At 42.9% G+C, this 25,732-nt stretch overlaps 1 protein-coding gene across 1 annotated transcript in view; it reads left to right on the top strand.

Annotated features, from left to right (window-relative positions):
• Window positions 1-25,732, top strand: part of PTPRG (protein tyrosine phosphatase receptor type G) — a 380,711-nt gene that overhangs the window by 288,478 nt on the left and 66,501 nt on the right. The window contains exons 9-12 of the mRNA XM_085235527.1: window positions 14,635-14,819; window positions 16,817-16,925; window positions 18,144-18,193; window positions 20,373-21,168. Of these exons, the coding sequence (XP_085091653.1) occupies window positions 14,635-14,819; window positions 16,817-16,925; window positions 18,144-18,193; window positions 20,373-21,168 (1,140 nt within the window). The remainder of the gene's footprint in view (window positions 1-14,634; window positions 14,820-16,816; window positions 16,926-18,143; window positions 18,194-20,372; window positions 21,169-25,732) is intronic.

A 25,732-nucleotide genomic window follows, 5' to 3' on the forward strand; every position in this document is an offset into this window, starting at 1 on the left:
GAGCAGGCTGGAGGGGGCAGGAGGGAGGCTGCAGTTGTTGCATTGGCACAGACAGCCTTGGCTAGAGGAACACATAAAAAATTCTGAGAGAAATGTGTGCGGGATAAAATAAGACTAGAAATAAACATCATTTACTGCCTTTATTTGCCTTTATTTTATTGACTGCTGTTATTTATAGGTAGGAGAAATGACATGTAGTTCCCAGTCTTCAGTCTCAAGAAGTGCACGGTGCTTAACCAGTCCCGAGTAAAGTTAAAGGACAGGGGGCAGTTTGCCAGAAGGAAATAGCTAAGCAGATTTACAAGCTGCCCTTGCGTACCTGGCATTTTCACCTGGCCAGGCCCATAGAGCGTAGTTTTCAGATGTGAATCATGAAAACAGCTGTGTTCAGCAGCCTCACCTTCCCACAAGAGTGCTGAAAGAGTGTATTTCTCAGGGCTCATTATTCCGTGAGCGTGCTTATTTTTATATATATAATATACACGTACACAAACCCCATTTACATTAAAGGCAGCCTTGGGATGGAGAATTTACATCAGAAGTGAGAAGGAGATCTTGGGATTGAAGAGACCCTGCTACGCTCTGATGCTCTGGTCTGCAGTTTTCAATCAGTGTTTTAACAGCAACATGTGTCAATATTTATTTCTTCAGTTATATCCTGTGTAATATTACTTGCCCAGAACAGTGATGAAAGTTAATAGGTTACGTTATGTTAAAAGCGACAAAACTATCTAGTTATTATTTTGAGTGCAGCCAAGGTACTGCTGGTATGCATGGAATAATATTCAAGATTTTATTGTTTTGGCTGTATGCCCAAATATTCCTTTCCTCACTGCAAGGTTTTTAAGATTATAAAAATGTTTTAGGCGATTTTTACCCCACATGGTAAATGAATGAAACCCAAGTATGGGCATTATGAATGCTAAGGTCTGTAGTTAATGGGGTCACCTTGAACTTGAAAGGATTGATTTTGAAGGGGCACTTGAACTAACTGGAATGATTCTCGCTGATTTTGCTCCTTATGGACTCTTACAACTCAGATTCAGCCAATTGCATGTGGCTTAGTTAACATGATGCAAGCCAGCTCACTGGATCAAGAGAGCTGCATAAAGATGGATCTATCCTCAGATAGTTTGGTGCCTTGGTGCCTAACATCTGACGTGCCTGGAGACTGGTTTCCTGAGAAAGTGCTCCTTGCGTCCTCTCCCAGCATTTCCAGGTCCTGTAATCTCTGTACTTGAGCTTACATCATGCTTCTTAGAGACTCAGGTAGGGAGTTACTATCCCCCTTCCTGTGATCTGACAACATCCAGTGTGCCATCTAATGGCAGGGATGATGCTAATGTCAGTGATTTCTTTTTCCCTTGAGCTTTTGTTATAGGGAGCTAATGGCTGGGCAGCCAGTCTTTTTGTACTGGCTCTGTCAACTTGTCACTTTTTGGGCTATGCGCACACCAAGGGACACTGAAAATAGGTGTATTTTTTTTCATGAATTTAAAAATAAATAGATTGCTGCAGTGTTACTAACACAAAATGAATTGTTGCGTATTCTCCAAAGGTTACAGACATGAGTTATAGCTGTTCTAGAGATATAACAACGTGGATGTCTCTGGCCCCTTCTTTGACAAAGGTGAACAGTGATGATGTGCCTGGACCACTGCACATTCTGAACTACTGACATATAAATAAAATGAGTTGAAGTCGTAATACTTGAGTGAAAGCAAAACCTATTGTTTATTCAGCTAGTAAATACAGTACCTCTTTATACAATGTCATTCATGCAAAAGTACCAAGAAGCTGAATACAGAGTGCTGCTCAGTCAGACAGTCTAGCATACAAATATAAGAGCGTGGGGTTAGCATAACAAATTTATTTTATGCAGAATCTTCTGCACATCTCACAGTTGCGTCTCAATGCTTTCCACATTGCGTTTAGCAATGTGACCAATGGCTGTCACATGTTACCTCCTCTATACTCTCCTGGGCTTAAGTTTGTATGTTGTAGAAGAGGACAAGGTCATGAAAATGTGTCTTTTACTTCCTGCAAGGTAGTATGGTTTGTGATGGTCTTCAGCTCTGGAGGGGAAGTGTGGATTTGTTTGTCGGTGTGAATTTTTGCAATTTGTTTCTTCTGTCACACACTATTAAGTCTGTGGGCAGTAGTGCTAATCTAGAAAACAGTATAGTGTTTGTTATGTAAGCCTTTCTTAGTTTGGAGGAAAATGTGCCCAGAACAATTTGCATAATGTTCAGAATAATTTTCAGAATTCCCTGGTGCATAGCAAGCTTCAGATCAGTGCAAAGCAGCGAGGCTTTGCAGTTGTCCATTGATAAACGTGAGATCCTGAACACTTTGGCAGCAAATGGGAATGTTTTTTCCTTGCTATCAAAGCCATCTCAGGTCATAGAACAGGCTCCAGTGAATTTGGGTCCAGTCTGTTAGCTAAATGTGAATGTTGCATCTTTTCTTTTGTAGTTACTCTCCTTTTCCTCTTATTATTTAATTTTAAAGAGGCATCAAAGGGGGGATGGCACTGTTTACAACAACCAGAATATAAGATGGCAAAAATATTGTAGTTAACTTGAAACAGTGTAGAGGACTGATTTTTTGGTTGACGGTGGAAACTCCAGCTTTCCTTTTGTGTTAGTTTTTAGTAGGAAGAGTTTTCTTTGGTTCTGTTATCTCATTCCTTCCTCCTGTTTCCCAAAGCCAATTCTAAAAGCCTACACATAAGATCTCTGCTAAATCAGAGCCTGTGAACTGAACTTAGTTCTGAAGTTGACCCTAGAGCTGTTTTAAGAAACCATACAGACTGCCTTTAAGTGTATTTCTGAAATACACCATTCAAGATATGCACAGTACAGCTATATAATAATAACAGCTGGTGGATAGATAATAAACCATCATACCAGAGGACTCATCAGTGTTACACTACCATTTAATATAAAGTTTTGCAAATTTTGAGGTTCTCTGTACAGACATACTAAACCATGAGTGTATTTGTAAAATATTCACCAGATACTGTGAATAACAGCCAGTGGCAGTGCTTGAATTTTTGCAAATAAATATGTCTGTTAAAATTTTCTCCATTCTTATCAGTTCCATCCTCTGTGGCTCAGAATTGTATCCTTCATGAATTGTGCTCATGGCTTTTCATAGGCAGCTTTCAGACAGTTACTGCTAATTATTTGTCAGATTCGTGGTGTACATCGCCCTGGGTAGACAGAGTTCTTACATAAAAGTCTGTCCTGTTCAAGGAGCTGATCCTGCATATTCTTTGGTACTCTCTTATGTTGTCCCATGAAGGAGAGAGATATTAGATATTTACAAAACCTTACCTGCTTCAGTTAGATGGAGGTAGGGAAGCTCAGGAGAAAAAGGTGTTTCATTTCCTTGTTTCAGGATGTACCCCATGTGCAACAATATTTGCCCATTTTATTTTGCTGCTAATTAGGACCATCAAGTGTTGGTTCTTCTCTTTATGTTTTTTAACTCTGAAAGAAAAAAACCTTTAACCTTTCTGTCTCATTAAACGTGCTGCAAGCCTCCCAACACTTAAACAAGCATCCCATGTGAGGGGCTCTTGACATCAGAGTTTTCTTTCACAGATGCCTGATTACTTCCCCAAAGGTGTCTGATTACTCCTTGCTGGAGTCTCAAATGATGCTGTTTCCCATCAGTGGGAATTCGCCTTAGAGTACCATCTTTAATTATGATCCTAGGCTAAGTTAAATAATAAGCAGTCATAAATTCACTCTAGTAAAACTTAGCTTGGAACTCCAACAGCTGGGACGTTTCTCTAGTAATGTGCAGGTGATCATTTTCCTTAGTGCTCTTTGTAAGCTGTAGTGATGCCATTTGGAAGTCATTGTAACCTAATGCCACTAAAACCACACAGAAGGTACTTGGATTTTCCCTCCCCCGTGCTTTGCACTGGAGGCATTGCTCCTGCTATCAATCTGCAGTCGAAGATACAGCACTGCTTGAGCAAAACAGTTCAGTTCCTATGCACTACTTCACAGCTTCTGACATTGGAAAAGAAACCGAGGCTTCCTGTGAATGTATTGTGTTTTTGGCATGGTATCATTGTGTTGGAGAATCATAGAGTCATAGAACCATTAAGGCTGAAAAAGATCTCTAAGACAACCAAGTCCAACCATGAACCCACCCCCACTATACCCACTGACCACATCCCTCAGAGCCACATCTCCATGGTTCTACCTGCAGGGCAGTGACTCCATCACTTCCGTGGGCAGCCTGTGCCTGTGCATCATCACTCTTTTGGAGAAGAAATTGTTTCTAATATCTAACCTGAACTCTCGTGCAACTTAAGTTTATTACTTCTTATCCTATTGCTAGTTAGAGTGCGTCTCCACTGCAGCATTATCTAAAGTCTTAAGTTCTGCTGGAGATAAAGCGCAGTGCAGTGACATCGTCATTCTGAGACAGATAGTTTAGAGCTCTGATGGCAGTATTTCTCATTGAGAACAAGTTATTTGCCTCATTTAGAGCCTTTGTTATTACTCCCAGTAATTTGTTTTTGCTTTCTAAATGCACATGTTTTATGAGAACTTCCTCAAAAAAACTTCATGGTCTCTTCATGCCCTCAGGTTCTCTCTAGGATTAACAGAAAGGGGATTAACAGACAAGTTCTACTCCTTCTGAATGTATATACTTTATTCAAACCTAAATGGCCATGAAATATTGTATAGCATAACTGTAATCTCCTCTCTGAAACAACAGCATTGTAAATGTAAATTTAAAATAACATAGATTATTGACATCCTAAGATGGAACTGCTAAAGCAAAATGATACTCTTCATTTTCTTTAAGTATGTTAGGGGAAATGCAAATGAGCAAGAACATTTTTAGTTAATTTATGATATGTTTACCACTTGATTGTTCTTGCACTTTAGAAGAATCAGTCTTACAGGTTGATTTCCTCATAGCTTAACTTCTTCCCCCTTTCCTTGGATGACTGGATTTTTCACAGAATCACAGAATTGTAGGGGTTGGAAGGGACCTCTAGAGATCATCGAGACCAACCCCCCTGCCAAAGCAGCTTCCCTACACCAGGTCGCACAGGTAGGCGTCCAGGCGAGACTTGAATATCTCTAGAGAAGGAGACTCCACAACCTCCCTGGGCAGCCTGTTCCAGTGCTCCGTCACCCTCACCGTGAAGAAGTTCTTACGCACATTCGTGCGAAACTTCCTGTGCTGCAGCTTATGTCCATTTCCCCTCGTCCTGTCTCCACGTACCACTGAAAAGAGCCTGGCCTCACCACTATGGCCGCCACACCTCAGATATTTATAAACCTGGATCAGGTCCCCTCTCAGTCTTCTTTTCTCAAGGCTAAACAGACCCAGTTCACTTAGCCTTTCTTCATAGGGGAGATGCTCCAGGCCCTTCACCATCTTTGTGGCCCTCCGCTGGACTCTTTCCAAGAGATCCCTGTCTTTTTTGTACTGGGGAGCCCAGAACTGGACACAGTACTCCAGATGAGGCCTTACCAGGGCAGAGTAGAGGGGGAGGATCACCTCCCTCGACCTGCTGGACACGCTCTTCTTAATGCACCCCAGAATGCCATTGGCCTTTTTGGCCACGAGGGCACACTGCTGGCTCATGGCCAACCTGTCATCCACCAGGACGCCCAGGTCCCTCTCTGCAGAGCTCCTCTCCAGCAGCTCATCCCCCAGCCTGTATTGGTGCATGCAATTATTCCTCCCTAGGTGTAAGACCCTACACTTGCTTGTGTTGAACCTCATCTGGTTTCTTACTGCCCAGCTCTCCAGCCTGTCCAGGTCTCGCTGAATGGCAGCACAGCCTTCAGGCGTGTCAGCCAATCCTCCCAACTTCGTATCATCAGCAAACTTGCTGAGGGTGGCCACTATCCCCTCATCAAGGTCATTGATGAAGATGTTGAACAAGACCGGACCCAGCACAGACCCCTGGGGGACACCACTGGTTACAGGTCTCCAGCCAGACTCTGCACCACCAACGACGACCCTCTGCGCTCTGCCAGTCAGCCAGTTCTCAACCCACCTCACTGTCCACTCGTCTATCCCACACTTCCTCAGCTTTGTTATAAGGATGTCGTGGGAGACAGTATCAAACGCCTTTCTAAAATCAAGGTAGATTACATCTACCGCTCTTCCCCCATCCACCCAGCATGTGACAGCATCATAGAAGGCCACCAAGTTGGTCGAGCACGACCTCCCCTTGGTGAACCCATGCTGACTACTCCTGATAACCTCCTTTTCTCCCAGTTGTCTGGAGATGGTATCCAGCACAAGCTGTTCCATCACCTTTCCAGGGACGGAGGTGAGGCTGACAGGCCTATAATTACCCGGATCTTCCTTCTTGCCCTTTTTGAAGACCGGAGTGACATTGGCTATCCTCCAGTCTTCAGGGACCTCCCCTGTTGTCCAGGACCTCTCAAAAATGATGGAGAGCGGTTCGGCAATGACCTCCGCCAGCTCCCACAGCACACGTGGATGCACCCCATCAGGTCCCATGGACTTGTGGACCTTAGTACTGCCTAGGCGCTCACGCACGTCCTCTTTCCTGACTAAAGGGAAGTCTCCCATTCCCCAGACCCTCTCCCTAACCTCCAGGGTGTGGGATTCCTGCAGGGGAGCCTTTTCACTGAAGACAGAAGTAAAGAAGGCATTCAGTATCTCTGCCTTCTCAGCATCCCCCGTTACGAGGACCCCCCCCTCACTTAGTAAGGGGCCCACATTCTCCCTAGTTTTCCTTTTGCTATTAACATACTTGAAGAAGCCTTTTTTATTATCCTTTATCACTTTAGCTAGATTCAATTCCAGACGGGCTTTAGCCTTCCTCGTTGCATCCCTGCAGGCCCTGACTACATTCCTATATTCTTCCCAAGTGATCAGACCCTTTTTCCACATTTCATGGACCTTCTTCTTTCCTTTGAGCTTGCGCATGAGCTCCTTGCTCATCCACAAAGGTCTCCTGCCACCTTTTCCCGATTTCTTGTTCACAGGGACGCACCGATCCTGAGCTTGGAAGAAGAGCTGTTTAAATGCTGACCAGCTCTCAGAGGCCCCCTTACCTTCTAACACCCGAGCCCACGGGATAGCTCCAAGTAGGTCCCGGAAGAGATCGAAGTTGGCTCTCCTAAAGTCCAGGGTAGCAATCCTACTTATTGCTTTGCTTCTTCCGCTCAGGATCTTGAACTCCACCATCTCATGATCACTACAACCCAAACTGCCCCCTACCTTTACTTCCTTTCCTACTTTTTGATTTCATTTTGTTATGAAGATTGCTCTTTCCCATTCCATTCCTCTTTCATGAACTGTGTACTTTAATCAGGTCAGTGCCCTACTGCTGTGTGCTGGTGCAGATGAATCTATGTATCATTATTAGGATTTCAGCTGGCGCAGCAGGCTGACTGGGTGCAAAAGGTTGCACTTCAGGGTGGTAACACCACACTGCTAATTGCTTGCTCTGCATCTTCCTGCACTGTAGGCTTGCCCAGCTTCCACTACACCTCAGTGCTGTGGGCAAGTATACTCCCTTCCTGCTGTGATAGTCTGTTTTGACATGCACCTTAGGTACCTGCTGTAGTCTCTTTAGGCAGAAATCAGTCTGCTGCTTCTGCATGTCTCATCTGTTCCACCTCAGATTTGCTTTTCTCGTCCATGTCTTGATCTGCAGTGCTTGATCCTGATGTACACTGCTGTCTTGGAGCACACAGTGCAGAAGTGGGAGAGGACAGGCTGCTGTATCCTAAATAGCCTTGTATTAGTCAGGTAGAAGACAAAGCATTGCAGGAGAAAAAATGGTCCATTTTGAAAGGAAATCAGATGCAAAAAGATGTGGTGCATATACTTGATCACATGCTTGCCTTTGAGTGACTGTTCTGTAGGCTTCTGCTTTCACCCACTGTAACCTTTGTGAGGTTGCCATGTGAGCACTGCACAGATCTATATCTGAAGGTAGTGGACAGCATGCCAGTAGCTTTATTAATAAACAGTAAGTAACTGTTTGCCCTTGTTTATGTGTTACATATAAAAGCATAACCAAAAGAGCAGGAGGAATAGAGAGTGGAAGGAAACATAGTTTGGGCTTGTAGCTGCCACTGTAGTTAGAAGAAGGGAACTGTATGATTTTTTCCACTTAAACCCGTGGGGAATTCCTTTCTGCACTGCGTATCCACTGATCCAGCTGGATGGCCCATACAAGGACTGATTTTAATTTCAGCCTTCATTTTACGTTGGCTTGTACTGTGCCTGTGGAGCATCTTTCTCATTGGAAAAAGCCTGCAAAAGCTACAAAAGGGAAGCCACTTTCCCACATTGATTTTGGGCACCCTTGAGGCAGGTACCAGAATGCTCTCCTGGCCTCATTGGCTCACTCCTCCTTTGCCTCCTGGTGCAAGCAGCCCTTGCCAGGACATTGGAAAGGGCAGTTTGGCCAAAGTAGCACATGTGCATCTTTCCTGCAGGAAATCCCTCTTGTTCCCCATGTGGATTCAGAACATGCCATTGAAAGTGATTCCACGTGTTACGTCAAACACACTATATAAGGATGTAGATGTACATTTTAAACACAGGGCACCCTTTGTGTGCTTGTACGTGTGTGTAATATAAACACAGCTTGCAGAGCCAATCCCTGGCAGACATCAGCTTAGCCCAGCATAGCATCTGATGGAGCAAAGCTGCTGTGTGCCTGCTGAGGATTCAAGGATTCAGGCCACAGCTGTAGAACGATGTTTGTGAACTATATGAAATATTTGGGCTCAAACACAACCTAGTAAAACATATAATCCATGCCTTTCAGAAAAATAGGATCTGTTGCTGTGATGCCATGGAAACTCAAATGCTAGAAAGAGCCATACAGGAATGAATCAAACGTGCTCCAAATGCTGGTTCTACATTCACTGCAGGGAATGGGCAGGTAGAAGAGGGTCACAGCCAGCCTGCCCAGAGCCGCTGGGCCAGCAATGCCCCACATTTAGCTCAGGAGGTTACTTCATGGGTCTCAAAAAACAAGTGCAGGATCTGTCAGTGTTCCTTACACCTTAAGAAACAGCCTTGTTTGAAGCATAGTGAAAGGTAAGAGCAGGGAAGATAAATAGTCTGTCTCCTAGCTACATTCTGCCTGTGGATTGAAGTAGATCAACACAAATATTTGCGTGTACAGCATGCTCCAGAGCCTGCAAATGCCTGCTGGCGAAGTGCAGGCAAAGGTAAAGGAAAAATGCATGCTTCTCTTTAAAGCAATTATCCTTATATATTAATAATGTCATTTATAAGTACTGCAGGAAGTTAACAGCATACGCTAAAGCAAAGAAAAGAATTGCACACATTTACTAAAAGGAGTAGGGCGAGAATGTTGCAAGTATGCCTCATAGCACTTTTCTATGTATTAGAGCATGTGTTGTCTCTGCATATGATCCTCGTAGTCGATTTGTTATCCTCTGGGAGCACAGCCCTAGCTGAACTCCAAGATTAAATCAGACAGCCAAAAAAGTGCTGTTGTTTGTCATGGGTCAGATTCCCTTCTCAGGCCTATTTCCATCGAGTAGCACCAACACGAGGCAGCTGGAGCTGGCACTGTATCACCACTGGTACCATGATTATGTTGGCATGGCATTAAAACAAGTGTGAATGTATTTATAGTTTTAAGGGCCTGATAATGAGAAGGAATATATGTGTGTATATACATATTGTTGAAACCATTTTTCTTCCCTTTGCTGGTGGAGGCATTGCTTTTGTCTTGTCTGCAATCAGGTTTCTGCATGCTGCCAAGCTCGGCACAGTGTTTTGCCAATAGCGCAGGCATCGATTACACTGTTTGCAGGCTCCTCTGACATCAGCTGGGAAACTCATGGCTGGGTTGGGCATCACTACAGCAGTGGCAGCAAGGGCTCTGTCTGTCCTGCGGACCTGGCTCTTCCATCTCTTTCCCAGTAATGACGTTGAGGGGAAATAAGCACCCTCACTGCCTCAACAGCTTGGCTACCCACTTGTTTGCCCGATGAGGAAGAAAAGCGTGCAACCTCCCATTGACTTCTCAGTTACTTCTCTCTTGACTTTGTGGGGGAAAATGTCCCCTCTGCTTTGCAAGGGAGGAACGTTTGCATTGCTCCTCCTTCGCAGCGGAAGAACAGTTTCATGCCACCAGTCCCATGTATGTCTGAAACAGGTGAGAAAAATGAGAAACGAAGCCCCTCTCACCGTCCAGCCAGCAGCTGCAGACCTAAGCAGCACAAGACCCTTGTCACTGTCTGTTAGCTGCCTCTGAGCAGTCCTCAGGCAGTAGCGTGCGATGGGCACATCCCCATATGCAGATGTTTCCTCCCTCTGTGTATGAATTGCTTCAGAAGGTCCGTGCCCATCTCACAATGAGGGGTTCAGGACTTCACTGGGACATTGCTTTTCTGCAGTGTGTCAGAATTCTATCATTCAATGCACATCCCGTGATACCAAGGAAGAGGAATGTGTTGCTGAGACATGTAGCAGGAGGGAGAGAGTGGGATTTTCCAAAAGAGGGCATTGCACAGCTAGAAATAACTGCGTTTAAAGTAGTGACATTTTTATGCACAGAAAAGCTAACTTAGAGTATTTTTAGAGGATTTTATAAATCCCTCTCTGCTCAGTACCTCTGGATTCATCATGTGAGATACCTGTGCTACAGGGAGAAGATATGCAAGAAATAACGCCATATATAGCTCCTGTGCTCTCTCATGCTTTTCCTAAGTAGTTCTTATAACCACAGGTAGCATATGCAAAAAGCATAATGAAACCCACAAAGCTTGGCTGCTTTTGCATTTCTCTCTCTGAAAGAGAAATGTAGGCTGCTTTTGAAAACAAACAAACAAAAAAGGAAAGCTGTCATAATCTTGCTGACATGCCCTTTCTGCAGTCATGGGTGTATCTAAATATCAGTGGTTAATTTTTGCAAAATGATAAGCCTTCTTTTTGTCTTTCAGCTCTGTGAAATGTAGCTGCCAGGAGCTTTTGGATTAAGCTTTATCAGGCTCCAGTTAGGAAAGCCTTGTGGAGGTTACGTAGCCAAATACAACACACAAATCAAATTATGGAAGAGATGAATGTGGAGTTGTTAAATTAATTTTGTTTGTTCCAGCCCACTGGAATGTTTTTAACACGAAGAAAATAATTCTGTGCTGTATGACTGGCCTGGCCAGTGCTTAGGACTGTTTAGCATGCTGCATTTGTCTGCAAGTGGTAAACAGGTTTTCTCTAAGCTTGAGTGAGCTTTTGGGTTTTATTTGTAGAGGTCCAGGACATGCAGCACTCAGGCATTGCTGCATGATGTACCCCTGGTGCAGCAAATATCCCATCCTGCTGAGCCTCTCAGAGATGTTCCTGTGGCCCCAGAGAGGCTGTTCTGCCTCCAGGAGGACCAAGCACTGGCAGTCTGCTGGCCCTCCATCATGGCTTTCGTATCACCCTAGACCTACACAGTAGTAGTTAAAGTATCTCTACTCTGTGTTCATAGAATCATTAAGATTGGAAAAGACCACTAAGATCATTCAGTCCAACCATCACCCACCCACCATGCCCACCAACCACGTCTCTCAGTGCCACATCTCCACAGTTCTTGAACATACCCAGGAATGATGACTCCACCACCTCTAGAGCAGCTCGTACCATTATACCAAAGAGAAACACCCTGAAATTTCCCTCAGTGTTTTTATTATCCCTTAGGATCCGAGTTTAACATGGAACATTAGTAATACTTTCTTAAAAATAGCTGAAATCTGCCATTTTAGTGTGAAGTGATGTTGGTTTTGGGGCTAAATTCTTTTTTTTTTTTTTTTTTGAAGAACATCATGAGTTCACTGGATTCTTTGCTTATGTTGCCTGGTTAAAAGAAAACATTGACCAACCCACCAACCCACTCGTGTTTCTCTTCGGTGTATTCTGATTCAGTCCTCAGGAACACTCAGTCATCTCTTTCCTGACCCAACCTCTTTCTGCTTCTCTTTGTCTTTCAGGCACACATTTTGTGGAATCAGTAGAAGCTCTTTAGTGTTAAAAAAAAAAAAAAAGAAGAGAAGAGCTGCAATTTTTTTAATCTTCTTCTGAAAATCCAAGGCACACAGAATATTGAAAGGAAAATTACCTCTGTGGAAAATGCCAGTTGTTTTATAAATGGTCAAATCATTACATTTTTTCTTGCTTTTCAGACATTTGCTATGTTATTACACATCTCTTTAATTAAATCATCAAATTGAATTATTGGATCAAATGTTTTTTTATTCCATTGTGTCCTGAGCAGGTTTGGTTAAATTAATAAAACCATATGTTTCATTTTATAAAAAGGAATTTTTTTTTTGCCCATTCATAAGCTGTAAAAAAAAAAAAAGAAAAAGTGAGCCAACAGAAAGTGCTGGTTATTACTTAATTACATCAGTTTCTTCTAAGTGCCTCTGAGGAATTGCAAAGCAAAGTCATACTAAGTCATAAAAAGTTTGTAACATTATTTACTGTGAAATAACAGCAGAGTAAATTCCATCTCCTTTTGGCTGGCCATGAAGGCAACTCACCCCAGTCATGCAGTGTCTCGGTGAAATCTTGCAGTCTTGAGCTGCTTAAAGTGCCCATATCCTTGGATCATGATGCACGGTCGCAGAGGATGTCTTAATATTGAGTCTGTATGTCTCCATTTACCGTGGGGACATACCTGTTTCTCTCCTCTGATAGTTGTGAGCTGTTCTGAGCTGTGTGGATGCTGGCTGCAAAGAGTGGTGTGGAGCAGAGGACATGGCAGTCCCCTCTCCGTTGGGTGGCTTTGGGTCGTTGTCTGAAAAAGCACGGGATGGTTGAGAGGGGCATTGCAATTAAGGTAATCTGTCTGTCTCTCATGAAGGTTATCTGCTTGAATTATTTCTACAACAATTTGGTGCATGATTACTTTAACTGTATAAATCTCTGAGTCTCCTCATGGAGAAGGAGGACTAGATGGGCTTTTAGGTCTGGGTATTCCTTCACCCTGGGTACCACCTCCAATTGGATTTGTTTAGGAGGAATGGTGAAGGCAGGCATGGCATTTTGAGGAGTGATTCTGTGATGACAAAGGGCTTCAGAGGGGGCAGCTATGATTTATTAGTGCCGTTATCAGTAAACAGTGATGTAAAGGAGAATTGATATGACACTCTCAGCAGAAGGAGGTGAGCATGGAGAGGCATACCAAGAACCACGAAGCTCTGTAAATCTCAGCAATGGTGTCTACTATCAGCTGTGCCCTCAGAGCTGGGTCCAGCCCCCCCTTCAGCACCCAGCTGCATTGCCAGAAGAACGAAGCTCTTGGGTGCTTTTCTGTTGCAGTGGTAATATTGGTGTGTACAGCGTTCTCTTTTTTATTAGGAACTGTAACTTATTTCAGCAATGCAACAGCAGAGCTATAAGACCAACCTGAAACTCCAGGCCTAGGAGCAGACTTTTCAGTACAACCAAGACTCCATAGAAGTGAGATAACGTCCAGATGTATACACAGTTACCTACCTGCAGCATGCATACAAGCTGAATGGGCTGGCTTTAAATGGGAGTCATATTAGGAAAAATAACTGAAACAGTGTCAATGTGATGGGCTGGTGACACTTTCGCTTTCCCTGCCAAAATTTACCATCTCCTTTGCCACAGTGCATGTATTTAGGCATCATTTCAAGTGATTTTTCTTGGTTTAGAGTTTATATTTGGAAAGTGAACATGAGAATCTGTCCCAAACTGTGTATTTTAAACACAATATCTTAAAGCTTGAAAAATATCTGAATTCCATAGTTGGAAAGTAAATGATAGACTGTATAGATAGCATATGAGTGCCATCTAGTGTTTTTCATTAGTACCTCAACCTTCATATTTCAATTGCTTGAAAGGTACATTCTGCAGCAGCTGCGAGTGGGATGTGCTCTGTGTCCAACCATGCACCAACCATGGTTGGGGCCAGAAATGACTTCTGCCTCTGCACTCTGGGTATGGTGAGGAAGCCACAGCTTTTGGAGGCTGGCTGGAGGGTTCCCCTGCCTGCTGGCAGAAGGAGATGGTTGAGGGCCATCAGGTGCTGCTCTTTCCTGTGCTGATGATATTTTAATGACAAACAGTTCAGAGATTGTGAAGGAAAATATGTAGGAAAAAAGAGCAAGAACTAACTTCTCGTGTACAAAAGATGTACTGGGTTAAGAGGAGAATGATTACTGACATAACAGTGTCACATTGTTAGAGGATACAACTACTGCCAGAGCCTGCAGAGCACACCAGGTAGTTTTCTCCCTTCATATGGTGGGAGACTGGGGGCCAGGAAAGATGGGCCCTACTGTAAGGGAACTTGTGAATGTGGAAATACAAAACTTTTTAGTGCCCAGGTTGAAATATACAAGCAAATGCTAGCACTAAAATTAAGGCAAAGCACTGAGCAGCCAGCTTGCAGAGAATGGATTCTCTCTCCCTTTACTCTGGAGAGCAGAAAGCAGCTGCAGGTGGTATTAAATCCCATTGGTCTCAGTGGATTGCAGTGTAAGCTATTACTGCAGGCAAGGGCATTAAAGAAAAAGCTTGGGTCTTAGAGTGAGGCACAGTTCTCCCTGTTTGTTTTCTCTCAGTTATTTACAAGAGTTTCAGATTTTTCTTTTCCTTTTTCAGCTTGCAGCACTCCCCCAGTCAACATGAAAGTGCAGCCTGTGAACAGGACAGCGTTGCTTGTAACCTGGAACCAACCAGAAACCATCTACCACCCTCCAATCATGAACTACATGATCTCCTACAGTTGGACTAAAAATGAAGATGAAAAGGAGAAGACTTTCACCAAGGACAGTGACAAGGACCTGGTAAAACCACAGCATCAGCCCCAGACACGTGTATCGAACTGTCCTTACACTGTCTTCTTAGCAGAAGGAAGCAGAGAAGGGAAGCAGCTGTTACATTACAGACAGATTAGAATTTGACTTGCAGTGTATTGCTATTAGATTGTTAGGCATTAGTTGAACATTGCCTAACACTTACCCAAAACACTGGTGTCTGAATTTATAGTTTATGTGAGTGCATAAAGGACTAAATCTGCAGACATGTTTTCATGTGCTGTTGCCGAGAAGCAGCTGGCTCAGGAAATAGTCAGACTCTGAGTACCTTTTAACTTCTGTTCAGCTCACAGCTTTTCACATTAAAATCCCCGATCCCCCAAAATCTGCTGCTGGGTTCAGGCTCTTCCCTGTGCATAGCCCTTTGCAGTCTTTGGATCGGTTTCTGATCTGTAAGTGCTGCCAGCAGTAGTCAGGGCTGGAGGATTATTGCAGAGTAGCTCTGTGCATGCACTGCCTCGCTCCTGCTGTAAGAGAAAAAGTGGGAAGAGCAAGACAGCTCCAGCACAGATGCAAACACTGATCTATCTCCTCCATTTAGGATTTGATCTGCTTGTCATTCTTGTCTAAGTGGAAGCAAGTATTGTACCAGTCTTTAACGTTCTCTGCATATAAAATCAAAGTGACATATTCAGGTTTGAAAGGCCTCCGTTTATTGTTAATCAAAGAAAGCCTCTAGAATAATGAAATCAGTAATTGTATATGCACATGAAAAATGCAGGAGCATAGAGTGTTATTCCTAATGACTGTTATCGTATTTTTTTTTTTCAAATGCACAGTCCTCTGGGCCCATTCAATCAGTTATACAATAATACTTCTCTTATTCCCTTAGATGAAGATTCTTTTACTTCATTTTCCATTTATATTTTCAATTTCCCCACTAGACATTGTTATCTGGGTCACATTAGGGAATGATGTGCCTCACAAAACCAGACAGGAATGTATTGAAAGGCACCCAAGGTTATGATGTATTGTAACCTCTCTCTTGTCATAACTTTGCACTCTTAAGGGAGATTTCATTTTAATCAGGTATAGGAGGAGAGCCTTAATCAGCAAAAATGAGGTGGGCATGGAGACGGCATCCTGTTTGATGTAAAAGAAATAATTAAAAGTGCAGGGGATGTGATGGAGTGATAGCTTGGAAATAAATTGCTGTGAGACCCTGTGCTGTGCAGCAGAGCTTGGAGGTTAAGAAAGCAACGACAGCTTAGTCTATTTTAGGGGCAAGAGAAGAAAGAAACTCTTTTTCGGAGGAAAGTGCAATTTGCCTTTAGTGCTCTGGCAGAGACAGCTGGGCTGTCCCATCTTGAAACAGAGCTAGACAGTGTTTTGCTAAAGAGATCACTGGTATTTCAAGTGACCTCCACAGCCACTGGTGCTTTGTGCTTGAAAACCTGAACTGATGTGATTGCAGTTTAAGGCAACACAGAGGAGTAGCTGGATGGCAACAAGGCAGCATCTTGTGTGTAAGAGTGGATAGCAACATCCCAGCCTGTGTGCTGAGCCATTGCAGGCCACCAGCATCAAGTTGCTGCTACTACCTGTTGGTTGCAGAATAGTCAGTTTGAATATATTGACCTTTTTTCTGGGCTTAAAATAGGTTTGGGACTTGCATCTCTCCCAACAAAAATCTCATTTGAATTCCCTTAAGATTAAATAATTTGGAGTGTAGGTGTTTCTGAGAGCAGAGAACCTCAGAGCGGAAGACTGTCATGGGGCACATTCACCTCCTTTCTCTTCCTTGAGAAACAGAATGAATTCTGCAAGGTTTGAGGGAATCATTTGTATCCCAGGGAAGTCCTTTGGTCTTGCCCTTTCCCGGGGAACCAGTGAAAACTTCCATTCAGATATCAATGAGGACATTTGTGCCATGTAAGACAATGTTAGCACAATGCTTTATATATTTCAAACTGATGGACAGTACTGTGGGGGTAAAAAACTGAATAATATCTATTTTTTTTAAACAGAAGGCCATCATTAGCCATGTCTCACCTGACATCCTTTATCTGTTCAGAGTTCAAGCAGTTTGCCGAAATGAAATGCGTAGTGACTTTAGCCAGACTATGCTCTTTCAAGGTAAAAAAACCCAAACGTACATACATATTCTTACATAAAGTGACTCTTTGTGTGTTTAACATTTTCTTTACAGAATGCTATATGGTGTGGAATGATTTCAGTTGATGTTTGAATGCATGCAGATAATGCTCATTTTATATTGTGACCAGTGACTGTCAGTGTCTTGTTTCCAGTGATGGGAACTTGCCTAGTGTAAAACTTTTCTTGGTGTTAGTTTTCTAGAACAAATCCATTGCAGACTCTTTACTCATCAGGGACACAGTTATAGCAGAAAGTGCAGATGATTGGTATCCCCTTTATGTAAAGGGAAAAGTAGATCAGTCTCATGTTGAGAATCACACGCAGAGATGTTTTACTGTGCACGCAACATGGACGCAGCTTAGTTCTGCCCCAGTGTCTGCAGTATGTGCTGTGGTGTTAACAGCATTGCAGGGAGAACAGGAATCAGGCAGGGAATGTCCCATCCAATCAAAATCTCACAATTTCTTATCTTATCTCAGCGTAGTGTTACGAAGTTTGCTTTAGGTGCCAGGCAGAAGTCAGAAACTCGTGTTACTGATTATGACCTTTTCTGGCAGATGGTAGAATTGAAAGATTCTTTGAGGTTTGACCATGATACCTATTAAATTACAATTAAAGGAGTAAATTGTTACTGGCAGTTTTGCCAGATACTCTGGGAACTCTAGTTCGAAGTGTTGGAAGTGATACACACATCTACAGTGAGAGCAGATGTTGTGTTTCCTTCCAAGTCTCCCCTAAAAGAAATTTTATTTCAAATCTTCAGCTGTGTTCAAGTGTCAATTTGAGCTTTCAAAACATTGTTCAGAATGTGATTATAGTTTCACATTAGGTAAATAGCAATATATGAGGCTAATATATATGGCAGAAAAAAAAGGCCAGGCCTGAGTGGTTAAAGAATAACACATCTCTCTTTAGTCACAAGTACAGAGTTAGGTGAATAATACCAAAATTGCCTTAACTCCAGACTGAGAAAGCATATATATTTTGGACTTCATTGCATGCAACAGGTCTTCTCTGACATTTTCCTGCCAAGCCTTTGGTTACCGATTCATCCATAGGCCTCAATTTCCTTTCCCTGTTGACAGGCTTAATAGTAGCAATTCAGCAACTGTTTAGCAAGAATTGTATAGTGATATGGCTGTCAGTTCCTGACTCCCTTCCCCGTCCGCTGAAATGCTCTTGTTCTTTGTTTCTCAGCTAACACTACTCGAATTTTCGAGGGGACCAGAATTGTGAAAACGGGAGTGGTAAGTTGGGGGTCATAAATCACTGCAGTGAGCTGATGGGCGCTGGGAAGTCGGGGCAGTGTTCCCACCAGGTGGCAGCACGGTGTTGTGAATGCGCTGCAGCCCGTGCTGTCCTGGCGAGGTGCTTGCTCAAACCAAACCGCAAAGGGTCTCAGATCCCACCTGATATGTTGAAGGGATTTTGGCTTTTTCACTTCACGTTCTGAGAGGCTTTGACCACTGGGGATTCGTGAGTTAGAAAAAAATCTTCCAGAGTATGTTTTGAATGCATTTAGAGGGGATATGTGATCTTAATGGCTGTGGAAATTAATTTAACTGTTCTTATTAATTGCATAGCCAAAAGTATATGCAACAAGAATCGTGTTTCATGCACAGCATCTTAGCTCAAAACTGTCAATAACTGAAAAAACTATCAATATTCAGTACACCAAACCATTCAGTCAGATTTATGAACTGAGCGTAAACTATTGAATTTTCTGTAAGTACACTGCTTCTGGTTTTATTCTGTTCCAGTCTGATATACTCCCTAGTAAGCAAGTAAGACATACAGAGCTTGAATTTGAATGATTAATGTTGGTTTAATGATGTATAGAGGTGTTCTAGATATATAAAATCTGCTGCCAAGTTGTAATACCCAGTCCAGCTTTGAGACTGCACATGCCAGCAATGAGCAAATCTCACAGTGCCTTAGGGATTCACACTGATAAGTACCCAAAAGTTTAGATGCTTATTTAAAGTTTTGACTTGAAATCTATAAAGCACAGGTTTGCTTTTGAGATCTCAGGTACTCTATGATTGCAGCTGGTTAAAAATAACATGTGAGAGTCTTTCTTGTTTTGCTGCAGCATTTCAACTGCATGGCTTGATTGAAACTGGGAATTGCAGAGATGCAGAAATACTGTTAAGTTATAGATTTCAGCTTCAGAAATACAGACATCTTATGGTCTTGCTTGAGATTTAGTAGGACCTATTTAACCCGTGTTTGTCCTTGTATGCTAGGCACCTTTCCACCTAAAGCTCTTCTTGCTGGTGAATCTAGTACCAAGAAGCAGATCGTAGTTAGTCAGAAAGAGAACATGTTGAGGTGATGTGGACAGTGTTGATCTCAGCTCTCGCACATAATTGCTTCCTGTCTTTAGACAAACGCACTTAGCCTCACTATCTTTTTCTACATATAGTTTAGAGAGGTGAATTGTTTGTCTATCTCACATATACCAAGGTTCTCCATTTCAGGTGGAACATACATGTTTGTGCGCAGAGATCCATGTGAGTGCATATTGCACCAAGTTGACTTTATGGGGGTGACACTGGAAATCTGCAGAGATGTTTAAGTTCGTGGTTTGTTCTCTGCTCCCTCTCAGCTCTCCAGGCTACTTGGCAGTGGCTGGAACTTCTATGGGCAGGCAGAATCCCATGGATGGAGAAAACCAAGTCCACATGTGGGTCTTTCAGTCAGATGGTGCTGGTAGAGATGATTTGCCAAAAAGACCCTGATGCCTTGCAAGTCCTTCAGAAGTGCCCAGCTAGTATTGCTGCAGCTCTTCTCTAAAGAGAGCAGTATCTCATGTTTGCTGCAGCACCAGTCCTTAGCAGAATGATGCTCACGGGTACTTTAGGAAATTAAAACAGTACTACTCAAGGCCCTCACAGTGCATGTGGGAAGAGCCAGTTTCCTATCAGAGCAAACCCACCAGCCATGGATGCACATGTTGGCAACACAGCTGTTATTTCAGGACAACCCTTATGTAACATTGTATTTTTAAGCTTCTGTATTCTGAGGATTAAAGCACTGTGAGTAATGAAGCTAAACTCATTAAGCTTCATTAAATCTTCTCTTACCCCTGAGAGGAAACACTACTCACAAGTCACTGGTGATGTGGATGGAGATGTCCCACCATAAAATAAGGAATAAAGAGGCTTTTTGTGGTAACGATTGTTCAGAAATGGCAAACACAGGCTTACTCTCATAGTCATTTGTGGCTCTGTTGCTTGTGCTGTTCCTGGTTCAGCCTTGCATCTGGGTGGTTCAGGTCTCTCAAAATAAATGAATAGCAGAATGGTGTTTGTGTGAAAAGGGAGAGAAAAACAAAGGGAAAATGACCACAGATAGCGTGTTAGGACCCCTACTGATGCTCTCTGCTCTGTTTTCTTCTCCTTTGCTCCTGCTGATCTCCTCAAGCCCACAGCTTCTCCTGCCTCCTCAGCCGACATGGCTCCCATCAGTTCCGGCTCCTCCACTTGGACCTCCTCGGGGCTCCCCTTCTCCTTTGTGTCCATGGCCACAGGGATGGGGCCTTCCTCCAGCGGCAGCCAGGCCACTGTGGCCTCAGTGGTGACCAGCACCTTGCTGGCGGGGCTGGGCTTCAGTGGCAGCGGCATCTCCTCCTTTCCCAGCAGCGTGTGGCCCACCCGGCTGCCCACAGCAGCCGCCCCCAGCAAGCAGGCCGGGCGGCCCGTGGTAGCCACCACTGAGCCTGCTGCTGCCTCCCCAGGGCCAGAGCGGGACTCGGCACTGACAAAGGATGGCGAGGGAGCCGAGGAGGGGGAGAAGGATGAAAAGAGTGAAAGTGAGGATGGAGAAAGAGAGCATGAGGAAGAAGATGAGAAGGAGGCTGAAAAGAAGGAGAAAAGCAGGGCAACAGCTGCGGCGGAAGCACGCAATAGCACAGAGCCCAGCGTGGCCACGGCTTCACCCAACTGGACTGCTGAGGAGGAAGGAAATAAAACCATATCGGATGAAGAGCCGAACCAAAATGTTGCTCCCAAGGCTGGACATTCTGAGGAGGAGAGTTTTACTGAAGCAGACACTCAGTCCCAGCCTCTCCCTTCCACCCAAGTGCCGCCAGCGTTCACCGATGAACTTTATCTGGGAAAGATCCCAAGAAGACCAGAGACAACAAGAAAACCTCTCCCAAAGGACGACAGGTTTCCAGAGGAACATCCCTCAGATAACAAATTCATCACCATTAACCCAGGTGAGTGACTTCTGGGGAAACTCTTTTTACAAGCATAAGATTGTTGGCAAGTTACACAAACTACGTTCCTTACTGATTTCCATTAGGCACAATATTTTTTTTCGTGCCTGGCTTCCCCATTAGATAGGTCATCACAGGACCCGACCAACAAATTGTTACTGGGAGGAGGAGAGAGAGAAGGATGATAATTTTATTTTCTTATAACAGATTTCTGCTACTCATGTTTCTTAATAGAAGAGAAAATTTGGAAAAAGGGTTTTGGGAAAAGGCTACATGAAGAGCTTTGTTTCGTTTTTTAAAAACAGGAAATGCAGTGAACTATGGCTGTGAAATTAATTTGTAAGAGTGGTTACTGTGCCAAGCTGGTATTTCAAGGAAGGCTTTCTCTGTATGCTGTAAGCTAATTTTGTTTATCTGCAGGATTCTCCCTGATAGGGCTTTGAGTTATCCTCCAAAATATGGGATCATTGGTGGTTTATTCCTCACCTCAAAACCTATATGCTCTGATTTTGCAAGACAAGGCACCTTCTGTGCTGGGATTGCCTTCTTTCATGTATGAAATGATCTCAGCCAGAATGAGCTCATGGAATTGCTACATTTGAATTATAGTACTCCTGTATACATCTACTCTAGATTTATGTACGTACTCCACATAACGTACGCAGCACATACAATCTTTTTGCATCTATCAGAACACCAAATCCTGTATGGTCAGGAGCTACGTACATAAACAGGCATCCCCTGGTGCTCCCAGCTAACTGTGCAGAAGGTCCATTGGGTATAGACATATTCTTTCTCGGGGATCTCAAGGTGTTGGTGAGAAAAGCAGATATTTTAACTGCAAGAAACAAATGGAGTGCATTCATACAGATCTGTTGGCAGAGTATGGTCTGGGATTTGGATACAAGAAGTTTGTCTGAGTGATTATGTGTATTACCACAGCATTTATAAGATACTGCATGTTTTTATTGTTTGTTATTTGATTGTTATTGTTTATTTTGCTAATCTATAGACTGTTTTGTAATTTTATTTTCCATCGAAGCAGGTCTGGAGTTAGATTACTGTGAAAAAACCTTAAATATTTATTTTTCCCTACGTTTAGAAACACAAAAATGCAGACGTTGTGCACTCAGTTATAGCTGAGAACCAATTTAAAAAACAATGCTAAATCCTATCTTTAATAACATTTGTTACAGAAATGCTGACCTGACTGTAGTGCTGTGAATCATAACCGTTTTGTAAGAGAACAGATTAATGAGGAAACCAAGAAACCTACATCATATTTTGCTGATTTTTTAATTTTATTTTACTTTTAATAAATGTACTGCTATTTTTCTTACTCCTCACCTGAAAATCATCTTCAAAGTCCATTGCTCCCACTGAATATGATGCGAGATGCCTGCCAGGCAGCTTTCAGCATGCCGTTTGCCCTTAACACCATTTTAGTGAGAGGGAGGGAATGTTCTTTGCAGTGCTGTGAGTAAGCATTCAGCATTGTTACCCAGCAGTTTGATCTGTATCAGTAAACCTGCTTCTGGAATAGCTATCTTTAGTTCTTCTTGCCTTTGCTTTGTGCTTTCTCTTGCACCAGTTTCTTAGATGGCCCAACTATGACACTCCTTATATAAGTGCTGGCAGAAGGCCTGGTGGCTTGTTCTCAGCCTAATACAAATTGAAAGAAGGATGAATAGCTGGTCTTAACCTAGATCATGACGAAATGATTCTTATTAGATAGGGTTTTATTCCATGAAGAAGATAAAAATCAATGAAGAGAGAACTATCATTCATATTGCTAAGAAGTACTTGCTGGTTGTATCCCCTCAGTCTGTAGTGATTTCTGTCTCTTTTTAGCATGCAGAGAACTATCACTGAAAGTAGTTCAATGCAGCTTTGCCTCCTACCAGACAGGCTCTTTTAAGAGCTCTGCTTACTTGCAGGCTTGGAAGCTTGAAGTGACCCTACTTGAAGACTGCATGCAAAGATGATTGGTCTTGAAAAGACTGCAAATGAGGTTTTTCTGTGCTTATATGGGGGAAGGATAACTTCTGAAGATCACTGTATATTACTAATCTGGTTTCCCTGTACAGGAAATAAAGTCTGAAATAACCAGCACATGTTAGCTGGGGAATAAAAGTGAAAGAGTCATCTGTTTTACCCCAGCTGACCTTAGTTAAATCTTAGTTAAACCTCCGGTGATGTACTCGGTGTGAGGGGAAGGAACTGTACCATGTTTTATGTCCCCATTCATTGCAGGGGAGTTGGACTGGATAGCCTTTAAGGGTCACTTCCAACTCAAACGATTCTGTGATTTTCAGCTTCCCAGACAAGCTTCTTTGAGGTCCGTCAGCATGCTGGGGAAGACGTTTGGCAGCTGGAGGCAGGAGAAGGGTCCGAGTGTGCCATTTTCCCTTGTTTGTTCCTTGTCCTTGACTCCTAGGTGGGAAAAGCTAGGCTGTTCACAACTGTGGTAACTCCTTGCCTAGAGATTGTAAGACAAATGTTCTTCAGTTCTGCTAAGATTTTGAGATGCTTCTTAGTGCCTTTCGGACAGAGGCATTCAGTCTGAATCTCTGTAGTTGTGAGGATCTTGTCCTTCCAAGTCTATCCAGCCAAGGCTCTTCTCCTTGCACCTTGTCCCCAGGTTGTGACTGGGAAGAGCTGAGACCTGCCTGACCAGAATTTGCCCAAATATTTTGGTAGATGTGTCTGAGTAAGAGAGCAGAAACTTTTTTGAATGCATTTTTTTCTCCAGGAAAACTTTTAAGAAAGCTGTCAGAGTTTCCAAAATGTCTTTGTGAGTAGAAAGTTTAGTTTAGAAAGAGCAGAAAATTGTTTCATAACAATGTACACTTGTAAAATTAATTCTATAGCAACAAATTAGCAGTTGTGAGGAGATAACTGAATGGGGACGTACTCATGAGTGTGGATGATTAGAAGGGAACAGGGAACACAAGAGAAATTACGGGGAAAGTGCGAGGCCAATTAGTACAGCAAGGCTCATTTTCTTTTAGTGTTTATTTCACACACACATACACACACCTCTCCTGAGGCCATGTCATTATTTTCCAAATGGCATCGGCCTCTTCTTGTCTGGTGGTATTGGCCAACACTAATGATTTTCTTCTGTCACTGAGCGCTTGCTTGCATTCTCCTCTTTCATTTTACTGATCATCCCTTTCTCTGTTTTGTTGCCCACATTAGGCTAATTGTACCTTTGATCTGCAACTGTTACACACACAGCTGCTCAGCATTGTCTGTGACTCTGAAACCTGAAAATTAGAAAAGCAGCAATTAGAATGATGCTCAAAAAAAAAAAAAGAGAGAGAGAGAGAAAGTAAAGAAAAAAAAAAAGAAATAGGGAAGTAGGATGATTCAGTTTAATCAGGCTACAGCAGATACAACCCAATAGAAGTTTGGTTTTGTTGTGCCGAAAAGTTGAGCAGACCCTTTGTTTTTGATAGGAGATGAAGAAAGGAGATGTTGTGAGCAAGGCAGTACATGTCTGGTTGGAGCTTTTAACTTGAGTCATGAACTGGGACTAAGAACAGAGGCCTGGGTTTGGCTCTTGATGGAAACTTCACCAGGGTCCTCCCATCCCTCAGTGCCCACTCATTTATGCTGAGTTCCTCCCCTGAGAGGGCCATGTAGAGAGATCACAATGTGCAGATTAAACTTGAAGCCAGGCGTTTTAGTTTAGTTTAGTTTTAGCAGAGTGAATTTTAGTTTATAAAGCAGTCTTTGCCAGGCCTGAGGTTACAAAAGCCTTTTGGGGGTAACCTCATTAAGATAATTAAACATCTGTGTAATTCTTTCTTTCTCCATACATGGCAAGCATTATTAAACCGTATTTTCCTGTGGCATATGAGCCATTTCGCATGGCAGTTTATATGAGCAAGCAGTAAAATGGCTTGCATTTAAAAGAATTGGATTACTGAAAGCAATTTGAGTATAAAAGCAGTATGAATCTCAGTTATCCAACATCAGGGTTAAACATGATTGGCATCTGTTTACAAAACAGTGAAAAGCCATGCCATGTTGTGTTCAACCTATAAGTATGAATACTGCAGAAGTATCTTGAAAGAAACAGGAAGAAAATAGCTGTGCTATAATACAAGCTTGTATGGAAGTAATCTTTTTTAAAAGCATATGTTTTTGCAGTTCCACATTTGAATAACTAATAGCTTTGTGTAAGTCAGTAATTTTATTTGCTGGTAGCTGACTTTCTTTCAGGTGACAAGATGATCTGAGGCAGCCCTGCAGTGGGGGTTTTCTTTGGGCATGCAGAATTTATATTGTTGTAGTTATCGGGATGTGTAACAGAACAACAAACAGAACTTTGTACTGGTGGTTTGTGTAACGTCAAGGAATGACAATGGGAAGTTTCAAAATAAAAAGGTAGATACCTTATATATTGCACCTACAGTTGCTTACTATAGCAGGCAGTGCAACTTCATGGATAGAAACTTTTCCATTCTCAGTAACCAACTACCAGGAATACACAGAAAAACAGTACGCTTCATAGACTGTAGAATGCCTTGACCTTTGTACACGAGTTTCACTGCCC

The sequence above is a fragment of the Meleagris gallopavo genome, chromosome 14 (genome assembly GCF_905368555.1).
Source record: "Meleagris gallopavo chromosome 14, MGAL_WU_HG_1.1, whole genome shotgun sequence".
Taxonomy (NCBI): domain Eukaryota; kingdom Metazoa; phylum Chordata; class Aves; order Galliformes; family Phasianidae; genus Meleagris; species Meleagris gallopavo.